Consider the following 21811-nt stretch of genomic DNA (forward strand, 5'->3'; position numbering starts at 1 on the left):
AAGAGAGAGAGTTTGACTTCTTCTTTGCCAATTTGAATACCTTTTATTTCTTTTTGTTGTCTGATTGCTGTTGCTAGGACTTCTAGTACTATATTGAACAATAGTGGTGAGAGTGGGCATCCTTGTCTTGTTCCTGATCTTAAGGGAAAGGCTCTCATCTTTTCCCCATTGAGGATGATATTCGCTGTGGGTTTTTCATAGATGGATTTTATGAAATTGAGGAATGTTCCCTCTATCCTTGTACTCTGAAGGGTTTTAATCAGGAAAGGATGCTGTATTTTGTCAAATGCTTTTTCTGCATCAATTGAGAGGACCATATGGTTCTTCTCTCTCCTCTTATTAATGTGTTCTATCACATTGATTGATTTGCAAATGTTGAACCACCCTTGCATCCCAGGGATAAATCCCACTTGGTCATGGTGGATAATCCTTTTAATGTATTGTTGGATCCTATTAGCTAGGATTTTGTTGAGAATTTTGGAGTCCATTCATCAGGGATATCCGTCTGAAATTCTCCTTTTTGATGGGGTCTTTGCCTGGTTTGGGGATTAAGGTAATGCTGGCCTCATAGAATGAGTCTGGAGGCTTTCCTTCTGTTTCTATTTTTTGAAACAGCTTCAGGAGAATAGGTATTATTTCTTCTTTGAATGTTGGTAGAATTCCCCAGGGAATCCATCAGGCCCTGGACTCTTATTTTTTGCTTCAATCTCTTTACTGGTTATTGGCCTATTTAGGTTGTCAGTTTCTTCCTGTTTCAGTCCTGGTAGTTTATAGGTTTCCAGGGAAGGCATCCATGTCTTCCAGGCTGCTTAATTTATTGACATATAGTTGTTGATAATAACTTCTAATAATTGTTTCTATTTCCTTGGTGTTAGTCGTGATCTCTCCCCTTTCATTCATAATTTTATTAATTTGGGTCCTTTCTCTTTTCTTTTGGATAAGAAGTCTGGCCAGTGGTTTATCGATCTTATTCTTTCGGAGAACCAGCTTCTAGTTTCATTGATCTGATCTACTGTGTTTCTGGTTTCTAAGTCATTGATCTCTACTCTAATCTTAATTATTTCTCTTCTAATGTGTGGCTTAGGCATTGTTTGTTGCTTTTTCTTTAGTTCTTTAAGGTGTAAAGTTAGTTGGTGAATTTGGGATTTTTCTGTTTTTTTGAGTGAGGCTTGGATGGCTATGTATTTCCCCCTTAGGACTGCCTTTGCAGTATCCCACGGGTTTTGGACCGATGTGTTTTTGTTCTCATTGGTTTCCACGAATTCTTTAAGTTCTTCTTTGATATCCTGGTTGACCCAAACATTCTTGAGCAGAGTGGTCTTTAGCTTCCAAGTATTTGAATTTTTTCCAAATTTTTTCTTGTGATTGAGTTCCAGTTTTAAAGCATTATGGTCTGAGAATATGCAGGAAATAATCTCAATCTTTTGGTATCGGTTGAGACCTGATTTGTGACCCAGTATGTGGTCTGTTCTGGAGAAAGTTCCATGTGTGCTCGAGAAGAATGAGTCTGTTGTTTTAGGGTAGAATGTTCTGTATATATCTGTGAGGTCCATCTGGTCCAGTGTGTCATTCAAAGCTCTTGTTTCTTTGTTGATTTTCTGCGTAGATGATCCGTCCATTGCTGAGAGTGGAGTATTGGAGTATTGAGGTTTCCTACAATTAATGTATTATTATCAATATGACTCTTTATTTTGGTTAACAGTTGGCTTATGTAGTTGACTGCTCCCATGTTGGGGGCGTAGATATTCACAATTGTTAGATCTTCTTGTTGGAAAGACCCTTTAAGAATGATATAGTGTCCTTCTGTGTCTCTAACTACAGTCTTTAGCTTAAAATCTAATTTGTCTGATATAAGAATTGCTACCCCAGCTTTCTTTTGAGGTCCGTTGGCATGGAAGATGGATCTCCATCCCTTCACTTTCACTCTGGATGTATCTTTAGGTTCAAAATGAGTCTCTTGTAGACAGCATATGGATGGGTCCTGTCTTTTTATCCAATCTGCAACCCTGTGCCGTTTTATGGGAGCATTTAGGCTGTTCACGTTGTGAGTGATTATTGAAAGATATGAATTTATTGTCATCATGTTGCCTGTGAAGTCTTTGTTTCTATAGACCATCCCTATAAATTTCTGTTCTTTATCACTCGGGGTCTTTCTCCTTTTATAGAACCCCCCCCTTAATATTTCTTGCAGGGCCGGCTTAGTAGTTACATATTCTTTCAGTTTCTGACAGTCTTGGAAGCTCTGCATCTCACCATCCATTCTAAATGATAGCCTTGCAGGATAAAGTATTCTTGGCTGCATGTTCTTCTCATTTAGTACCCTGAATATGTCTTGCCAGGCCTTTCTGGCTTTCCAGGTCTCTGTGGATAGGTCTGACGTTATTCTGATGTTCCTCCCTCTTCCCCCTAACTGCCCTTCTGATGGTTTCCTTGGTTCTAAGATTTGCGAGTTTTACTATTACGTGCTGGGGCGTTGGTCTCTTTTCCTTGATCTTGGGAGGGGTCCTCTCTGCCTGTAGGCCACAAATGTTTGTTTCATTTCCCAGATTAGGGAAGTTCTCAGCTACGATTTGCTCAAATGTATCTTCTAGTCCTCTCTCTCTCTCTCCCCACCCCCTCTGGGATCCCAGTAAGTCTGACATTGGAGTGTTTCATGGCGTCTATGTGACTAATTCTTTACATAATATATGACTCTACTGTAAAAGGAAGCTTTGTCTCATATTCAGAGGGATTCTATCTAGTCTGATATTGTTTATATTTTGATTAAAGTCCAGGTGTACCCAATGCATTGCCTACAAAATCTTGGATATTTCCATCTGACCCCCCTGCAATCTTTCATTTTTCCCAACCACAGAGTCTAGCCTTCTGAGCTAAGCCCCAGAGGATTTTAGCCTTTTTAAAATCTAGATTTCTTCAACTAATTTTCTGTGGTTAGTTGCCTTCCTATCTATTTTTGTACTCTTGCCTTGGAAACATACCATTAAGAAAAGTTTAATTTTTTTAAAAGATATGTTTCCCACTTCCTATTAACTTTGAGGTGTATGTTCATTGATTAGAGTAGCGGGATGAATCACCTGCAATATTAAACCATTATTTAAACATGCTCAGAGAGAATGCAGAAGTCCACAAAATGAGAAACTCTGAAGTTGAGTAAAATAACGTGTCCTTAGAGTGAATAGAGATTCCTGTGCTTGATCCTCCTTTGAAAGCCATGCTGTAAATAATGCCTCTGAATCTGCATTTTTAGAAGTCCATTAACAGTGATTTTAAAGCCTCCAGTTGAGTTATATTATAAAAGGATTTGAACATCATATTGTTCTAAAATATAATTTGGAGTGTTGAAATTCTTCTGCTATATTACAATCATAATTTAATTCTAGATAGGAATAGGGTCATGCTTGAAATCATCAATGCCAAGGGTCAGAATAAATTTGAGAGAAATAATCACACTCAAGCAGGACTGAAATACTTATCTCAAGCACAGCAATAAGCATAAAAATGGTTTATTTATCAAATAATCAATAATAGTGAACTCAGATTAGACATGTCAGGGGAGTTCCTCCCTACACTTATCTCAGAGGTTGCCAATTAGCATTATTAGGTTGTGATAATAAATGAGTTTGACCAGGTATTTTCCTCTTTGATTCAGGCAGTTATCCCCAGAATAATGACCTATAAGGAAGTAATCTTCTCAGTTTAGATTTCCTTTGACTTACACTGTAGCAGAAGCCATCATGAATATTGGCATTCAGAAATTCTGAACATCCAAAACACCTAATGTTTCCAGCCATCTGATGTATACGTATGTATTCACAGGAAGGATCAGTCTTTATTGGGAGATGAGTCTAGAATTGGAAAAATAAATTTTTGTTACAAATACCGTATGGCTCAGAACATATTAGTTACCAAAATCAGTCCATCTTTCTCTTTTCTAGAAGACTGAATGAGAAAAGGGCCAATCTTGAAATAGTAGGGAGTTTTCTAAAAATGATTAAAATCAAAGAGGAAAATTTAAATAGTGTTAATGTAACACTGTGTTAAAAGCTTCAGCTTTCGGGGTGCCAGGGTGACTCAGTTGAACATCTGACTCGATCTCAGCTCAGGTCTTGATCGCAGGGTCGTGAGTTTGGGTCCTGTATTGGGCTCCTTGCTGGGTGTGGAGCCTCCTTTAAAAAAAAAAAAAAGCTTCAGCTTTAGACCCAATGAACTGAGTTTACTAGTATGACTTTAGAAAGAGGTATTTAACTTCTCTGTGAATTTCAGATTTTTCGTCTGAAAAGCGGAGATCATAACACCAATACCTACTTCCAAGTTATTATTTTGAGTGTGCTAAATGAGATAATGCACACAAGCACTTATCCCTATGCCTGGCTCATAGAAAGTCTCCATAAAATAATCCAATTAATATTTCATTCATTTTCCTGTCTTGTTGCATTTTTAAAGAAAGGGTTATTTGTTTATTTTTAACTTATCCATTTGGTTATGGAGATTTTAGATTGTGAGAATTGATAGATGGAATTTACTTCTTCCATCAGAATTGAGTAAGTATAACTGATGTGGCTGTACGTACCACTTCAAAGACTGTGGTTTTGTTGTTGTTGTTGTTTTAAGATTTTATTTATTTCTTTGAGAGAGAGAATAAGTGGTGGGGAGGGGGCAGAAGTAGAGAGAGAGAGAAGCAGACTCCCTGCTGAGTAGGAAGCCCGAGGCGGGGCTCGATCCCAGGACCCAGAGATCATGACCTGAGCCAAAGGCAGACACTTACCGACTGAGCCACCCAGGCGCTCTCAAAGACTAGTTTCTTTACAGGCAAAGGTAATGCAATGAAAACTCTTTAATCTGTCCATATACCTGACTATCTGATATACTGGAGAAATGAGACCTTTATTCAAAATGTTTCATTTATGCAAATCAGCTTCTCAAAGCAAAATCACTTCTTCTCTACCTACAGTTTTGCAAACAGTCACATTTTAAATTTCTAGATCACAAAGACAGTGACATAACTATTACAGAATGCCCTTAGCTTTAACAAGTGATATGTTCTGGCTGTCCTGAAAGATTGCACCATAGCATTCCATCTGATTTCTTATTCTTTTCTCCTCATCCTTTCATTCAGCATCCAACCCCATGGATATAGGATGGGCCAGAGTCAGTCCTGGGGCCCCAGAAATGTAAGTGATTGTCTTACCCAGTAGTGTGCAGAGAAGGCAGTCAAAAAAACACTGAAATTACAAATATAAAGCCAGAACTTATGATAACTGGTATAATTACCTTCTCTGAAAAATTGCAGCCTCTAAGGGACAAACATAAATGAATGCTACCAGGTATTTAGTTCTCACTTCAGATGTTGGATACTTTTTTAGTAGGAATCAGATGGGGAGGTGGAAACCATCCTTTTACCTCACTTTTTTTTTTTTTTTAAGATTTATTTATTTATTTGAGAGAGAGATGCACATGAGCAGGGGTGAGGGGGGAGGCAGAGGGAGAGGGAGAGAGAGAATCTCAAGCAGACTCCCCACCAAGTGCAGAGCCTGATGCGTGGCTGGATCCCAGGACCCTGAGATAGTAATCTGAGCTAAAATCAAAAGTCAGTTGCTTAACCGACTGAGCCACCCAGGCTCTCCTACCTCACTTTTCAAAAGAGAAAATACCCTGTTCATTTCTGGAAAGTAAAGTGCACCACATCTTCTACCTGCCCTCTTTTTCCTGTCTGTCAGAGTTTCTTTCAGTGTTCCATTTCTTAATTTATACTCCCAAAGGCTTGTAAAAACAAGTAACATTTGGTAGAACTTGATCACCTTGTCACAAAAATGGGTTTTAAGAGTTTTCAGTTTTAAACCTCTTCAGTCATCACGAAACTGGTTATCTTTTTTGTTCTGCATTGATTTTTAAATTCAGTGTATCTGCTATTTTGTTCTTAAAATTTATAATGTTTACTTACCATTGATAGTATTTTCTGCCATTTGAGGAACTAGGAATGGGCCATAGAGCCTTTAGGTGGGTAGTTTTTAGGGAACATTGAAAAGCAGCAGGAAAAATGGAATATAAGGAAACAATAAGCATTGATATAAAACAGTGAGAAACTGATGATATGTCAGGAAGCGGGTAGGAGATAGAAATCTAGAGAAGCAGCGGGCTGCAAGTTTTTTAGCGGCAAGCACATACACACAAAAATACTTTTCAAGACAATTTTCACTTAAGCAGCATGTATTGAATAGTACTGTGTGTACTAGGATGCTAGTTCTGGCTTCTGCGTTAGGTACTGTGAGTACAACACAATATAATCTCTGACTCCCAGGACCTTAGTTTAGGAGGAGAGGCCAACATATAAATAGATAATTGTAATATGGTATTCTATAAGAGAATTTAATAAGAGAGGCATATAAAAGATACCTTTGGCCTGGCACACTCTTAACTTCTTGTCCTCAATAATCCTACTTATATTTAAGATTTTACCTTAGGCATGGCTTCTTCCAGAAAGCCTTCCTAATATCATATGCACTAGATTAATGGAGAGCAAGTAATTGTTGTTGGTGTAGACTTAGGGAATGTTTCCCTAAAGTAGTCGACATCAAATAGCTATTTTGAATTCAAAAAAATAAGTTATAAGAGAAGTAAAGCATCATGATTTTCTTTTCCCAAAGGCTGATAGGAGTTGAGCATATTATATCACTTGATTATTCATTTATTGGTTCTCAATTAGCAAATCTTTCTTAATTGTCTATAGTCCCTGCACTTCCTGGGCTCTTTCATGCCTTTGTAACTGCACAGTTGTCTTCACTGTTGAGGTGGAATGTCCGGGTGTTGTGCTTGGGCAGTGAGGATATGGAGGAGAGCACAGACGTGGTGAGACTGCCCTTAAGGGCCTGTTGGTCTCTGTAATTAAACCAAAAGTACTATGAACATGGAAAGTGTTATTACAGGGAGTGGAGAAACATCTTTTCTGTGGGATTAGGGAAGACTGCCCAGAGGAAGTAACATTTAAACAGACACATAGTAAATGAGGAGAAGCTAGTTTAGGGAATGGGGGAGTGTTACAGGCAGGGAGCCTTAAGTAGGAAGAAAAAATGCAGTAATAAATCTGTCTCCTATAATGGTGGACTACATAAAATGGAGTGACCCTTTTGCTGAGAACAACTACAAAAGCTAAAGAAAATATAAAATACTGTCTGTTTGAAGGTATCAGAGAGATAAATTAGTAAAGCATTATCAAGCTAAAACTCAGAAAAGAAGAAAATCCAAAGAAATGAGACTGACATTTGGGACTGCTTTTGCCCTAAAGGCATTTACCAATTCAGAAGTAGCAGCTAAAAGATTTGTGTAGCCCTTTGATAGCCTCGCATGGATAGGAATACAAAAATCGGGCCTTTGTGATTCCCCAGTGCTTTGCATTGTGACCATGAAAGATTGCACCCAAGAATAGGGTAAAATTATAGATAAATAAACCCTTGCATGGACTGCAGCCTAGCTTCAAATCATCTGGGTGACCCAGGAAGTTCTCAAACCCCATTATTAGATTAAGATGATCTTCATGTTTGCTAGCACCCCCAGATTCCTTGCACAAAGATTCTTTCTAGGAGATAATTCTCATTGGTCTTAAATTATTTCTACAATTTTTCAAATATAATGTTCAGATCATAATCAAAGGTAATCAGTCACACAGGGACACAAGACAACATAAATCAATAACCAGCTGAAATAGTAAGTAATAAAAACAGAGCTCCAGGTGCTCCAGGTTTTAGATATGTCAGATATGGACTTTAAAAATAACTCTGGGGGCGCCTGGGTGGCTCAGATGGTTAAGCGACTGCCTTCGGCTCAGATCATGATCCTGGAGTCCCGGGATCGAGTCCCGCATTGGGCTCCCTGCTCAGCGGGGGTCTGCTTCTCCCTCTGACCCTCCCCCATCTCATGCTCTCTCTCTCTCTTTCTCAAATAAATAAATAAAATCTTTAAAAAAAAATAAAATAACTCTGCGCGGCACCTGGCTGGCTTGGTCGTTAGCGCATTTGACTCTTAATCTGTCGTGAGTTCAAGCCTGATGTTAGGCATGGAGCCTACTTAAAAAAGTTAGAAATAAAAATAATTATGCATATTAAGTTGAAGGACAAAAGAAATTGTAAATTTCAAGCCAAAATTGAAAACATTTAAAAAGAATTATAGCAGATTTGAAAAGGAGTCAAACAGATATTCTGAAACTTAACTAAAATGAGTTTAACAGCAGATCTTTTTTTTTTTTTAAAGATTTTATTTATCCATTTGAGAGAGAGAGAGTGAGAGAGCCCAAGAGGGGGTAGGGTCAGAGGGAGAAGCAGACTCCCCGCTGAGCAGGGAGCCCGATGTGGGACTCGATCCTGGGACGCTGGGATCATGACCTGAGCCGAAGGCAGTCGCTTAACCAACTGAGCCACCCAGGCACCCTAACAGCAGATCTTAACACACTGGTATAGAGAGGTTTATTGAACTAGATTTTAGGTCAGAAGGAAATATCCAGGGGCACCTGGGTGGCTCAGTCGTTAAGTGTCTGCCTTCAGCTCAGGTCATGATCCCAGGGTCCTGGGATTGAGCCCCACATTGGGCTCCCTGCTCAGCAGGTAGCCTGCTTCTCCTTCTCCCACTCCCTCTACGTGTGTTCCCTATCTCGCTCTCTCTCTCTCTCAAATAAATAAATAAAATCTTTAAAAAAAAAATGAAATATCCAGTAGGAAGCATGGAGGGATACAAGGATGAAGGTATGGGAAGGGCAAGAGATAGAGAGGATAGAAGTAAAGTCCTAATACACCTTTAAATGGGAGTACCAAAGGAAAGGAGGTGAGACTATTTCAAAACAGTATTTGAAGAGTATTGGCTGAGGATTTTCCAAAACAGATGAAAGACAATGAGCTACAACTCAAGAAGCACAACATAACCTAAATAAGATTCTTTTTTTAATTTTGTTTTTATTCAAGTATAATGTTGATAGTGTTACATTAGTTTCAGATGTACCATATATCATACCATATCATACCATATATCAGCAATTCTATACATTACTCAGTGCTCGTCAAGATAAGTGTACTCTTAATCCCTTTTATTTCACCCATACCCCCATTCACCTCCCCTCTTACAACCACCAGTTTGTTCTCTGTATTTAGGAGCCTGGGGTTTTTTGTTGTTGTTGTTGGTCTCTTTCTTTCTTTCTTTGTTTTGTTTCTTAAAGTCCACATATGAGTGAAGTCAAATGGTATTTGTCTTTCTCTGACTGACTTGTTTTATTTAACATTATGCCCTCTGGGTCCAACCGTATTGTTGCAGATGGCAAGATTTCATTCCTTTTATGGCTGAGCAATATTCCACTGTATAAATACACCATATCTTCTTTACCCCTTCATCTACAGTGGGCACTCAGGTGCTTTCTTATCTTGGATATTGTAGATAATGCTGCAGTGAACATAGGGGTGCATATATATTTTCAACCAGCAATAATCGCATTTCAAATTAGTGTTTTTATATTCTTTGGGTAAATTACCCAGTAGTGGAATTACTGGATAATATGGTAGTTCTATTTAATTTTTTGAGAAACCTCCATACTGTTTTCCACAGCAGCTGCATCAGTTTGCACTCTCACCAACAGTGCATTCCTTTTTCTCCACATCCTCACCAATACTTGTTTCTTGTGGTTTTTATTTTAGTCATTCTGATAGGTATAAAGTGATATCTCATTATGGTTTTAATTTGCTTTTCCCTGATGATTAGTGATGTTGCATATCTTTTTGTATGTTTGTTGACGATCTGTATGTCATCTTTGGAAGAATGTCTATTCAAGTCCTCTGCCCATTTTTAATCCGATTATCTAGATTTTTTGGCGTTCAGTTGCATAAGTTCTTTATATATTTTGGATATTAAGCCCTTATCAGATATATCATTTGTAAATATCTTCTCCCATTCAACAGGTTGTCTTTTTGTTTTGCTGATGGTTTCCTTCACTGTGCAAAAGCTTTTTATTTTGTGTAGTCCCAATAGTTTAATTTTGCTTTTGTTTTCCTTGTCAGAGGAGAGATATCAACAAAAATGTTTCTATGGCTGATTCAAGGAAATTACTGCCTATGTTTTCTTGTAAGAATTTTATGGTTTCAGGTCTCACATTTAGGTCTTTAATCCATTTTGAGTTTATGAATAAGATTAATTTTTAAAAATTCATCCACTTCTAGATACATACCCAAGAGAAATGAAAACATATGTCCGCACAAACACTTATACATGAGTGGTCATAGCACCAGTATTCATAATAGCAAAAAAGTGGAAGCAAACCAGATGTCCATCACCTGGAGAATGAATAAACAAAATGTAGATACATACAGTGAAGTAATATCTGTCCATAAAACAAAATATGTATTGGTATGTGCTACAACATGGATGAATCTTGAAAAGGTTATGCTAAGTACAAGTAGCTAACCACAAAAGAATCCCATTTATATGATTCCATTTATACGAAATGTTCAAACAAGGCAAATCTATAGACAGGTCTCGGATTAGAGGGGGAATGGATACAGAATTTCTTTTGGGGGTAATAAAAATGTTCTAAAATTAGATTGTGCTGATGGTTGTACAACTCTGAATATTCTTTAAAAATTTGAATTACACAGTTTATTTAAATAGGAAAATTTTAGGGTATGTGAATTATATCTCAAAAAGAGGGAGAAGAAATCACCTAGAACATCCTAATAAAACTACAGAAATCAAGAAGAAAATCTTAAAAGCAGTCAGTGGGGCTATGACTAGAGCACTAGAGTTACCTTCAAGGGAGCAGTAAATAGACTGGTAAGTGATTTCTCAGCAGAAAGAGTAGAGTTGAAAAGATAATACAGTGATGACGTCCTCAGTGTACTAAAAGAAAATAACTGCTAACCCTGAATTTTACCCAAATAAAATATCTTTTAAGAATGAAGCTGAAATAGGTGCGCCTGGGTGGCTCAGTTGTGAAGTGTCTACCTTTGGCTCAGGTCATGATCCCAGGGTCCTGGGATCAAGCCCTGCATCAGGCTTCTTGCTCAGCCAGGAGTCTGCTTCTCCCTCTCCCACTCCCCCTGCTTGTGTTCCCTCTCTAGCTGTCTCTCTCTCTGTCAAATAAATAAAATCTTAAAAAAAAAAAAAAAAGAATGAAGCTGAAATAAAAATATTTCAGATGAACAAATAAAAAGAGAGAAAGTTTGTCCCAGGAAACCTATACTAAAGAAGATACTAACAGGAATCCAGGCAAACAGAAAATGACCCCGATGAAAGCCAGAATACAGGAAAAAGTAAAGATTAACAAAAGTGTTAAATATGCACATACCAGTAGTTCCACTGCTGGGTATATACCCAACAACAGTTAATACATATGTTCACCAAAAGACATGGTCATAAAAGATTGTTCAGGGGTGCCTGGGTGGCTCAGTATGTTGAGCGTCCAACTCTTGATTTTGTCTCAGGTCATGATCTCCGGGACCTGGGATTGATCTCCGGGACCTGGGATTGAGCCCCTGGTCAGGCCAACGCTTCTCTCCCTCTGCCCCTCCCCCCCACTCGTGCTTGCGCTCGCTCGCTCTCTTTCAAATAAATCTTAAAAAAAAAAAAAAAAGAATGTTCAAAGCACCATTCATTAAAGCCTTGACTTAAAACTACTTAGTGCCTGTCAGTGCATCTTAGACTGGATAAATAAACTGTATAGTCAAATATGCCTTACAGCCGTTTAACAGTTTAAGTAATATATAACAGTATAAGTGAATCTAAAAAACAATAATGGGGAAAGTAGCCAGTCCACAAAATACTACATGATGTGTGATTCCGTTTATGTTGAAATATATAATAGGGAAAATGAATCTGTGATCTTAGAAATCAGGATAGTAGTGAGGTTACAAGTGCTGGCGAGGATGCGGAGAAAACGGACCCCTCGTGCACTGGTGGTGGGAAGGTAAATCAGTGCAGCCGCCATGGAAAACAGTGTGAGGTTCCTCAGAAAATTAAAAACAGAATTAATATATGATCCAGCAATCCCACTTCTATGTGTAAAGGAAGTGAAAACAGAATCTCAAGGAGATAGCTGCCCTGCCGTATTCATTGCAGTCTTATTCACAACAGCCAAAATATTGGAGGAACCTAAGTGTCCATCAGTAGATGAGAAGATACACACACACATGCATATATATATATGCACACATACACTGTGGACTATTCAGCCATCAGAAGAAGGAAATCTTGCCATTTTCAACAACACGGATAGACCTTGAGGGGATTAAGCTAAGTGAAATTAGAGATAAATACTGCATGCTATCACTTACACGTGCAATCTAAAAAAGCCAAACTTATAGAGCAGAGAATAAATTGGTAATAACCAGGGGATAGAGGCTGGGAAAAATGGGGAGATGTTGGTCAGAGGATACCCAGTAAGTTCTGGGGATCCAGTGTACCTCATTATGCGTATACTTAATAATACTGTGTTATATACTTAAAAGTTATTAAGAGACTAGATCTTCAGTATTCTCACCACAAAAAAGAAATGACACAATTATTTGACACGATGGAGATGTTCATTAATGCTGTGATGGTAATCATTTTGCAATATATAAGTGTATCAAATCAACACATTGCACACCTTTAATTTGCTATTGTTATGTGTTAATTATATGTTATATATGTGTCAGTTATATGTTATATGTCAATTATATCTCAATAAAGCTGGTGAAAAAAATCAGAATAGTAGTTACCCTGTAGGGGTGGAGGTGCCTAGGATTGGCTAGGGCGAATTACTAGGGTGCTGGGATGTTCTATTTCTTGATCTGAGTGTGGGTTTCATAGCTGTATTCTGTTTGAAAATTTATGATGTTCACTTAAGTGCACTTTTTTGCACATACACTGTACTTTAAAAGGTTTTTAAAAGTGAAAATATTAGTAAATGTCAGTGATTATTGAGTGTATAAAACAGCATCTTGTGTTTATAGCTAGGAAGAAATGTAGAGCAGTTAGGGCATGTAAGCTATCAATTTATGAAATGTCAGAATTAAAGTACTTATGTTGTAGGCTCTGAAGAGGTGATTCCTTCTCCCCCCCCCAAAGCACTTTAATAAGCAATTTTGAAATTACAAGGGACCCAGATAAGTAAATTTAAGTGAAATTTGTTATAATCTAGGAATATTTTAAGTAGGTCACAAATTAATTATATTGAGTTTTTCAGTAAAAATACCTTTTTAAAAATATTTTTAGACCTATTGTCTGTTTTGCTACTTCCCCTATTGCTTGGTCTATTTCTAAACACTACTCAATTTGGCAGTATCCCTTGAGGAATATATGGCACTTAATGTGTATTGTTCCCTAGAGGAATCATGAAAGAAAGAAAAGATGCAAATTTTCTCTTGGGATAAAATAGAAAATTAATTGAAGAAGAAAGAGTCCATAATTTAAGGTATAGTACTGGGAGAAAATCATATATAATTTTCATATTTGTTGATTACATCTTCTTAGTTTTAATACCAGTTATTACTAGCAGAGTTCATACTCTTTATGCAGCAGCTTGCGTGGCTTATGTTTATGTTATCATCTTGTTTTTTATATACAGTGATGTAAGCTATAGTAGCTATAGTAATCATTTTTATGCATTTTCTTCTTAGGCTTTCTTTACTTGCTTCAGACTCATCATCAGTTGGCTTTTGAATTCTGTATTAAGATTTTGAAAGAAATACTCCAACAAAAAAATGAATTGTATTTTTGTTATAGTGATTCTGCTGCATGGATTACAAACACTCTATCTCCATGCTTGGATAAACTCCATCAAAAGCACATTATCCTCCTACTTCTGTGGCCAGCTGCCTAATTGTATCTGCTGTAACCACACGCTGTTGGAACATGATACCAATGAAGAACAGAAATGATAAATTACTCCCTGCAGGTGATAGTGATAATGATAATTTTTAATTTCCTTCTTCCTCATAAGGTCTAGTCTGGTCTTATTTCATTGGCTGCCATCCTGTTACATATACACATGATACATTTTCTTTAAAGAAATACTCATCACACCAAAATATGTGAGGAAATAATTTATTTTGATTCCAAGTCATTGTTCTTCAAATGAGCATATATAAAATGAACTGCATCTACCTTTGTGTATCTGGGATAAACAAGCAAAATGTGGCTTGAAACGGATTTTTAAATACTCAGTTTACACATACTTTGAGTTCTTTTCTTCCTTTTTGTGAAATCCTCAAAGAAGAAACAAACATTTCATTTTGAAAGACTGTATTCTAATGCTTAGGAATGTTTAAGATGCACAACAAAGCTACATGCCTGAATTCTTCTCCTGTATATGTGGAGGATTCCCACCAAATTGCAAATGTGATCAAACTGTCCCAGAAGTTTGCTGTATGTGCACGTATTTTCCTTTTCTTCTGTTTTCTTCTATAATAAGCATTGTTGTTGTTCTTAATTACCACAGATTCTCCCTTCTCTCAGGCTAAGGACTTTTTAAAAATTTTTCTCACAGTGGTGTATAATTCAGTGAAATTTTATTTAACTGTGACCTTGCCTTTGCAGATTAACCCAGCTCCTACCGATATTTTATTTTAATGCTTATTTTCCCCTCAGCAGTTCCCTTTGCCCCTGACAAGGTATACATGTGGAACAAAAGATAAATTTATTCCGTGCTCAGGCCTTATAACCTATCTGATCTTTTTCAAGCACGTGTCAAGCTGCGCTCCAGTTATTTATTACCATTGCCTATTAGTCATCATTTTCAATTTCCTGTGGTTGTTGTTAATTCTTACATTTGAATGACTTCCACAGAGAGTGTAAGTTCATTGAAATTAACATTTGAAAGACCTAGAGATAGCCTGTCAAAGTGATGGTAACAAGGTGGTGAAACTAATTGAAAAATGGTGGCATATTTATGTTCTTCAGAATAAATAGCTTTGTCCCCTAATCAGCTGACATATTTGATTGGTTATAATGGCTTTGCAGAAGTAAAAACACTAATCATAGTTCAGTTGGGTTTTATAGACTATGATTCAAGTTTAAAGTTTTTTCCTCCTTTTTTCTATATCTTATTTTAATTATTAAGGACCACCTATGGGTGGGGGTAGCCCTTTCCCTTTCAGTAGCATTCTGTTTGAGGGTTAATACCCATGTTAAAACCAGAAATGCCCTTTGGTTTTTTCAGAGCCAAGAGTTTTCTACTTGCTCAGTTATGTGAATCTTTTTGGGTTTTTGTGGATTTTTTTAAAAGATTTATTTATTTTAGAGAGAGCGCAGGAGCAGGAAGGGCGGAGAGAAGGGATCTCAAGCAGACTCCATGCTGAGCGTGGAGCTCCAAACAGGGCTCGATCTCACAACCCTGAGATCACGACCCCACCTGGAACCAAGAGTTGGTTGCTTAACCAACTGAACCACCCAGGCGCCCCAGTTATGTGAATCTTAACTGTCTGATGAGTTGACTATCTGCACGTAATTTTTTACTGCAGGCAATTTGTTCCTAACTTCTCATGCTTCTGCTTCCTATGTGCTATAATAGAACTGATTTTGATATTACCCTCCACCAGACATCATTAGGGAGGTAAATCTGTTTGAGTTGAAGAAACTAGGATGCATTTCAGAGGGAACTATAAAGTAGATGTGACTTCAGATTTATCTTTGTCATAGTTCCCTGCCAAATTCTCATAACCAAAGTGAATTATATCTTTCATTTTTATTTATTTGTCTTGAGACTTAACAAACTGTTTTCTTACTAACCCAAACTACACAGTATTTCTTCCACTGTATTTTTGTGGGTTTGGAGGAAGGTGAGTTTCTTCTTTGATTTTTAACTAAATTTCATAGATAGTTCAATTTGGGGATTGGAAGACAGTTCTAAAATACCTTTGTATTCTCAAATATTCTGATTTTTTAATTTTGTTGTAAACTCATGCATCAGCCTCCCCTCTTCGTTTAGACCTATATACTCTGTTATAATTACAGTTGTTCTAGCATAATAATATTGCCAGTCTGTCTTTTACCAGAGTTAAGTATATGATGTTTTACTTTGTATATTTTATACATTTCAGACTTAGATCACATTTTCTGACAATGTAAATTGTTATTATAGTAATGTTGGTATTGTGTTATAGTTGGGAAAACTTGTCATTTTTTTTTTCAAATTCATTTAGTTCCTATTACATATTAGATATTGCCCTAGCCCTTGGGGGTACAGGGATGAGTGATTTTGGGGTGTTGCAAAGGGAACTGAAAGAAAGGTAATAGTTAAATTGAATGTTTCTCCATGCAATACTATAGATCATTTAACTCAAGTTTTAGAAATAATGTGTTATCACAGAAGCTGTTCATTTTTATGGGAAATGTAAATTATAGGTAAGGATAGAGAATATGAACATTCCAAATCTATCATCCACATTCAATAGCTTGGTGAATATCTTTTCAGATATGTACATATATATTCATATTTGCATAACATATAATAAGTGCCAATAATATATATATTATTCTTTTTACCTAATAGTATATTGTGACTACATTTCCAAATTGGTAAATATTTACCTATAGGATTACTTTTGATGGCCAAAATGTTATTCCATCATATGGAGGTATTAAGATTTGTTAACTGGTCACCCGTTGTTGAAAATTTAGGCTAAAATTGGCATCTTATGGCTAAATCTTTGCAACCATACTTGATAAATTTCCATAGTATATTTTTTTGAAAGTTTAGATTACTGGGTCAATGAGTATATGCATTATATAAACATTTTGATTGAGTCCATAACATATACTCACACAACAGAAAAGTGCGTAAATCTTAAGTGTAGTGTGATAAAATTGCACAAAGTGAATATCCACCATGTATCCATGCAGCAGTCAGCTGAAGAAACAGAATATTACCAGCAGCCCAGGAGCATAACCCCTTTCTAGAATCTACCACTATTGAAGGGTAACTACTATTGTGACTTAAAACACTGTAAGTTGTGCTGTTTTGAATTTTCTATATATAGATAGAATCAGAGCATGTGTACCACTTTCGCTGTGACTTTAAATTTTATTTTATTTTGTTATGTTAATCACCATGTTACATCATTAGTTTTTGATGTAGTGTTCCATGATTCATTGTTTGCGTATAACACCCAGTGCTCCATTCAGTACGTGCCCTCTTTAATACCCATCACCAGGCTAACCCATTCCCCCACCCCCCTCTCCTCTAGAACCCTCAGTTTGTTTCTCAGAGTCCATAGTCTCTCATGGTTCGTCTCCCGCTCCGATTCCCCCCACTTCATTTTTCCTTTCCTACTATCTTCTCTCTCTCTCTCTCTTTTTTTAAACATATAATGTATTATTTGTTTCAGAGGTACAGGTCTTTGATTCATCAGTCTTACACAATTCACAGTACTCACCGTAGCACATACCCTCCCCAATGTCTATCACCCAGGCCACCCCATCCCTCCCAACCCCCTCCACTCCAGCAACCCTCAGTTTGTTTCCTGAGATTAAGAATTCCCCTCTCTCTTTCAAATAAATAAGTAAAATCTTAAAAAAAAAAATAAGTCTGGGTTTTTTTGTTTGTCTCTTTGTTTCTTTGTTTTGTTTTTTAGATTACACATATAAGTGAAATCATGTGGTATTTGTGTTTCTCTAACTAATTTCGCTTAGCATAATACCTTCTCGGTCCATCCATGTTGTTGTTGAATGGCAAGATTTCATTCTTTTTTATCCTGAGTAATATTTCAGTGTGTGTGTGTGTGTGTGTGTGTGTGTGTGTACCACATCTTCTTTATCCATTCATCTATCGATGGGCACTTAGGTTGCTTCCATATCTTGATTATTATAAATAATGCTGCAATAAACATGGGTGCATGTATCTTTTCAAATTAGTGGTTTTGTTTTCTTGGGTAAATACCCTATGGAATTAGTAGATCATATAGTATTTCTATTTTTAACTTCTTGAGGAACTGCCCTACTGTTTTCCACAGTGGCTGCACCAATTTACATTCCCACCAACAGCCCAAGTATTCCTTTTTCTTCACATCCTCGTCAATGCTTATTATTTCTTGCCTCTTTGATTCTAGCAATTCTGACAGGTGTAAGGTAATATCTTATTATGGTTGTGATACTAAAATTTTAAACTTCTCATATTAAGTTTCTGCCTATCTGTGGTGCTTAAAAAGCCTTCACATCCCAGTTTTATAAACACTTGTATATGTTGGTGGGATTTTATTCTTCTTCCTCCTAACCACCCCCCAACCCCCTGCACTGATCTTTGTGATTACATCTGCTTACATGGAAAACCCCCACCAAATGATGTTATGTTATGTTTGCCTTAAACAATCATAAGTATTTTAAAGGAATTTGGAGGGAAAAGGTAATCTTTTGTATTTACCAAACTATTGATCATTTCTGTTGTTTTTCTGTTATTTTTGATTTTTCAGGTTTCCTCCCAGTATTATTGCTCACCAACCTGAAGAACTACCTTTAACATCTCTTCTAAAAAGTCTTTTGGCAATGAATTCTTTTAGTTTTCCTTTACTTGAAACTATCTTTATTTTGCCTTCATTCCTGAAGGATATTTTTGCTGGATATAGAATTTTGAAAGGTTTTTCCCCGCTCCAGTGTTTTTTTCTTTTCCATCTGAACTTCCAGTTATGTGTATGTTAGATGCACAGGTCCCTGAGACTCTTGCATTTTATTTCAATCTTTTTCCCTGATTTTTCAAATTAGGTACTTTCTATTGACTTATCTTCACATTCAGTGATTTTTTTTTTTTCCTCTCTGTCATCTCCATTCTGCAGTTCACCGCAGGGAGTTTTTTTGTTTTGGTTATTGTATTTTTTAATTCTAAAATTTCCATTAGTTGTTTGTTTGTTTGTTTGTAGTTTCTTTTCTCTACGAGAATTCCTATCGTTCACTTCATTTCAGTGTGTTTTCTCTAACTTCATCTCTGTCACCTCATAATGACATAGTTAGAATTCCTGTCTTAAAGTCCTTGTCTCGTAATACCAGCTTCTGGGCCATCCCATAATTGACATGTGAGCAGTAGCTCTTCTCTTGAAAGTTAAAGACATTTTCCTGGTTCTTTGTATGTTGAATAATTTTTTATTGTGTTCTGGATGTTATGCATGTTATGTTGTGTGTCCTCTCGGCCCTATTATAATCATCTGGGGAATGTTGTTGATGTTTGGTGTGAGCGGGCAGTCGACCAATTAAAGCCAAAACATTAAGTTCTGTCAGCCGTGTCTGGGCAGGCGGTGGTTCACATCTCAGTCTCGTTCTCTAAACATTTGCTATAGTGTTTTGGGCTCTCATGCACATATGCTGTTCTTAGTGATTAGTCTGACTTGTAGAGGTTTTTCAAATCTCTGCTTTGTTCTTGAGATCTTGTTGATTTTAGGTTTTTGAGGCCTGTGCCAGTGATTCAGATTTTAGTTCCATTCTCTCAGCCTTTGTTTTGTTAATTTGGATCTAACCTGTAGTTCAGAGGTCAGGCTGAGACTTGTGCAGGCTCATACAAAGAAGTAGGGTTCCTCTCCTCCCCCATATGTATCACACATACTCCATTATTTTCAGTTGAAAATTATTAGTTCTATCTAAGGTTAGTTATTCGCTGATTTCATAAAGTGTCCTGACGACATAATAAGACTAGCTCAATTTAGTAAACTGAAGACTGAAAATTATAACTAAAATTTATTGAAAACCTGCTATATGACAGACCTGTGCTAGGTAAGGGGCACAACAATATGAATTACACATAGGCTTTGCTCTTAGAAAACACTGCAATCTGGTAGCGTGAGTAACTATAAGATAGTATGGTTAAGTACTGTAATAGAATTGTATATAATAAGCACATTCTCTTAGCAAATGTTTATTGTGTACTATGGGCCAGGCACTGCTCTGGAGACTGGTGAACAAGACTGGCATACAGGAATAAATTTAAGAAAACAATTGAATTAGTCTGTGGAGGGATACCAGGAAACCAACTGAAAGAAGTCATGTTTTAGAAATGTTCTGATTAACTACATGGTTTTCTATAATCTGTATCTGAGTACTGCATTGCTTTATATTTGTCTGTTTCACAGTATTATAAATAGTACTTTGATTCTCTCTTGGTATCTAAAATATAATGAACCTCAGTGTTAAATATTGAACTTGTTTTGGGCCCAATCCATATTAACCTCACAGATCAATAAAACTTCACATTCTCAACAAAAAGCAGCAGAGTACATAAATTAGCTTTAGAGTGATTTTTCAGTCATCGGTGTCCTATTTTTAACACTTTATAAGCTTTTTTTATTGCCAGTTTTAAAAATAGATTAGGCTAATTCCATTAGTGAAAGAAAAAGGGATGGTATCATTTAAATTTTAAACAAAAAGAAGTGAAAATTACATATCCTCATCTGAATATTCATCTTTTAGAGACCTTTTTGTACTATCACAGTAATCTTTAGAGTGACCTCAGAGGTTCTCCTTTGGGTATTTGTTTAAACATAAGTTTTATTTGAGTACTATTATATATTTTTCATTTATCTTCAGAAAAAAAAATGTGACATTTAAAAATTCCGTTGATCTCATCACAAAAATGTTCATAGTACTTTGCTTTAAAATTAGATGCACAAGGTCAGAAGAAATTAAATGAGATCTTTGTATAAAAGAGTATGTTTAAGTTAAATTTATTGCTCTGTAACAAACCACCCTAAAACTGAGTGCCTTGAAGTCACAATCATTTAGATTTATTTGTGTATGATTCTGCAGTCTGGACTGGACTTATCCTCTAGTTCTCTTCTGGTTTCTCCCTGGGTCTCTCAGGCTGCTGCAGTTGTCTGGTTTGACTGGAGCAAAGAGCTCCAAGATGGCTCAGCTTGCACAGCGGCCTCTCTTTGGGAGAGCATGGGTCAGGTAGGGGCTGGCTGAGGCCTCGTCCTTAATGTGGTCTCTCACTTTTCAGTAGTCTACCACAGTCATTTCTCTCATAAAACACATATTGATTATTTGATTAGCCTTGTTGCCCTTATTATTATATTGTTTCTGTGGGGGAAAGCCAAATTATATTAATTTATTTTTACATGTAACATCTTTTCCAGGAAAAAATAGTGGCCTGTCATAAATTTAAGAGGTATCTAGTCTTTGAAATGGTTTCTTGTTGCCATGTCTTGAAATACTGAATAATTAATTGTTATGTCATGTAATTAGTTTAATAATTATTTATATTCCCTTTTTTTCTTTTAATAGGCAATTGCTGGCTACTTTGATATATATTTTGAGAAGGATTGTCACAGCAGGGTAAGTATCATGAGTTTTCTCATAAGAATTAATTATGTGAAATACATTGTATTTTATTTTTGTGCCCCAAGGTATTTGATCATAAGCATTTTGCTGTTGTAAGCAATTGGAGCTTGTATTTGATGGAGTAGATTAATGTAGCATGATATTAAAAATCAGATACTTTTGAACTCTACCAATGCAGGTCGTGTTCTCCACGGGCCCCCAGAGTGCCAGAACACACTGGAAACAAACAATATTTCTATTGGAAAAGCCATTTTCAGTTAAAGCAGGTAAGAAAGAGGGCGCCTGGGTGGCTCAATCGGTTAAGTGTCTGCCTTCGGCTCAGGTCATGATCCTCGGGTCCTGGGATCAAGTCCCACATCGGACTCCTTGCTCAGCAGGGAGCCTGCTTCTCCCTCTCCTCCCCACTTGTGCTCTTTCTCACTATCTCTGTTTCTCTCTCTCAAATAAATAAATAAAATATTTAAAAAAAATTTTTTTAATTAAAAAAAAGCAGGTAAGAAAGAAAAGGGGGAGAAATGAATTACTCATTTTGAAGTAAACAATATTC

At 36.7% G+C, this 21811-nt stretch overlaps 1 protein-coding gene across 2 annotated transcripts in view; it reads left to right on the forward strand.

Moving 5' to 3' along the window:
- PRMT3 (protein arginine methyltransferase 3) overlaps positions 1-21811 on the forward strand; it is a 138846-nt gene that overhangs the window by 95050 nt on the left and 21985 nt on the right. For both annotated transcript variants that reach the window (XM_035012449.1, XM_035012448.1), the window contains exons 14-15: positions 21208-21258; positions 21443-21530. In XM_035012449.1, coding sequence (XP_034868340.1) covers positions 21208-21258; positions 21443-21530 — 139 coding nt within the window. The remainder of the gene's footprint in view (positions 1-21207; positions 21259-21442; positions 21531-21811) is intronic.

This window comes from Mirounga leonina, unplaced genomic scaffold, assembly GCF_011800145.1.
Source record: "Mirounga leonina isolate KUSES-001 unplaced genomic scaffold, KU_Mleo_1.0 Mir_166, whole genome shotgun sequence".
In the NCBI taxonomy this organism is placed as follows: Eukaryota; Metazoa; Chordata; class Mammalia; order Carnivora; family Phocidae; genus Mirounga; species Mirounga leonina.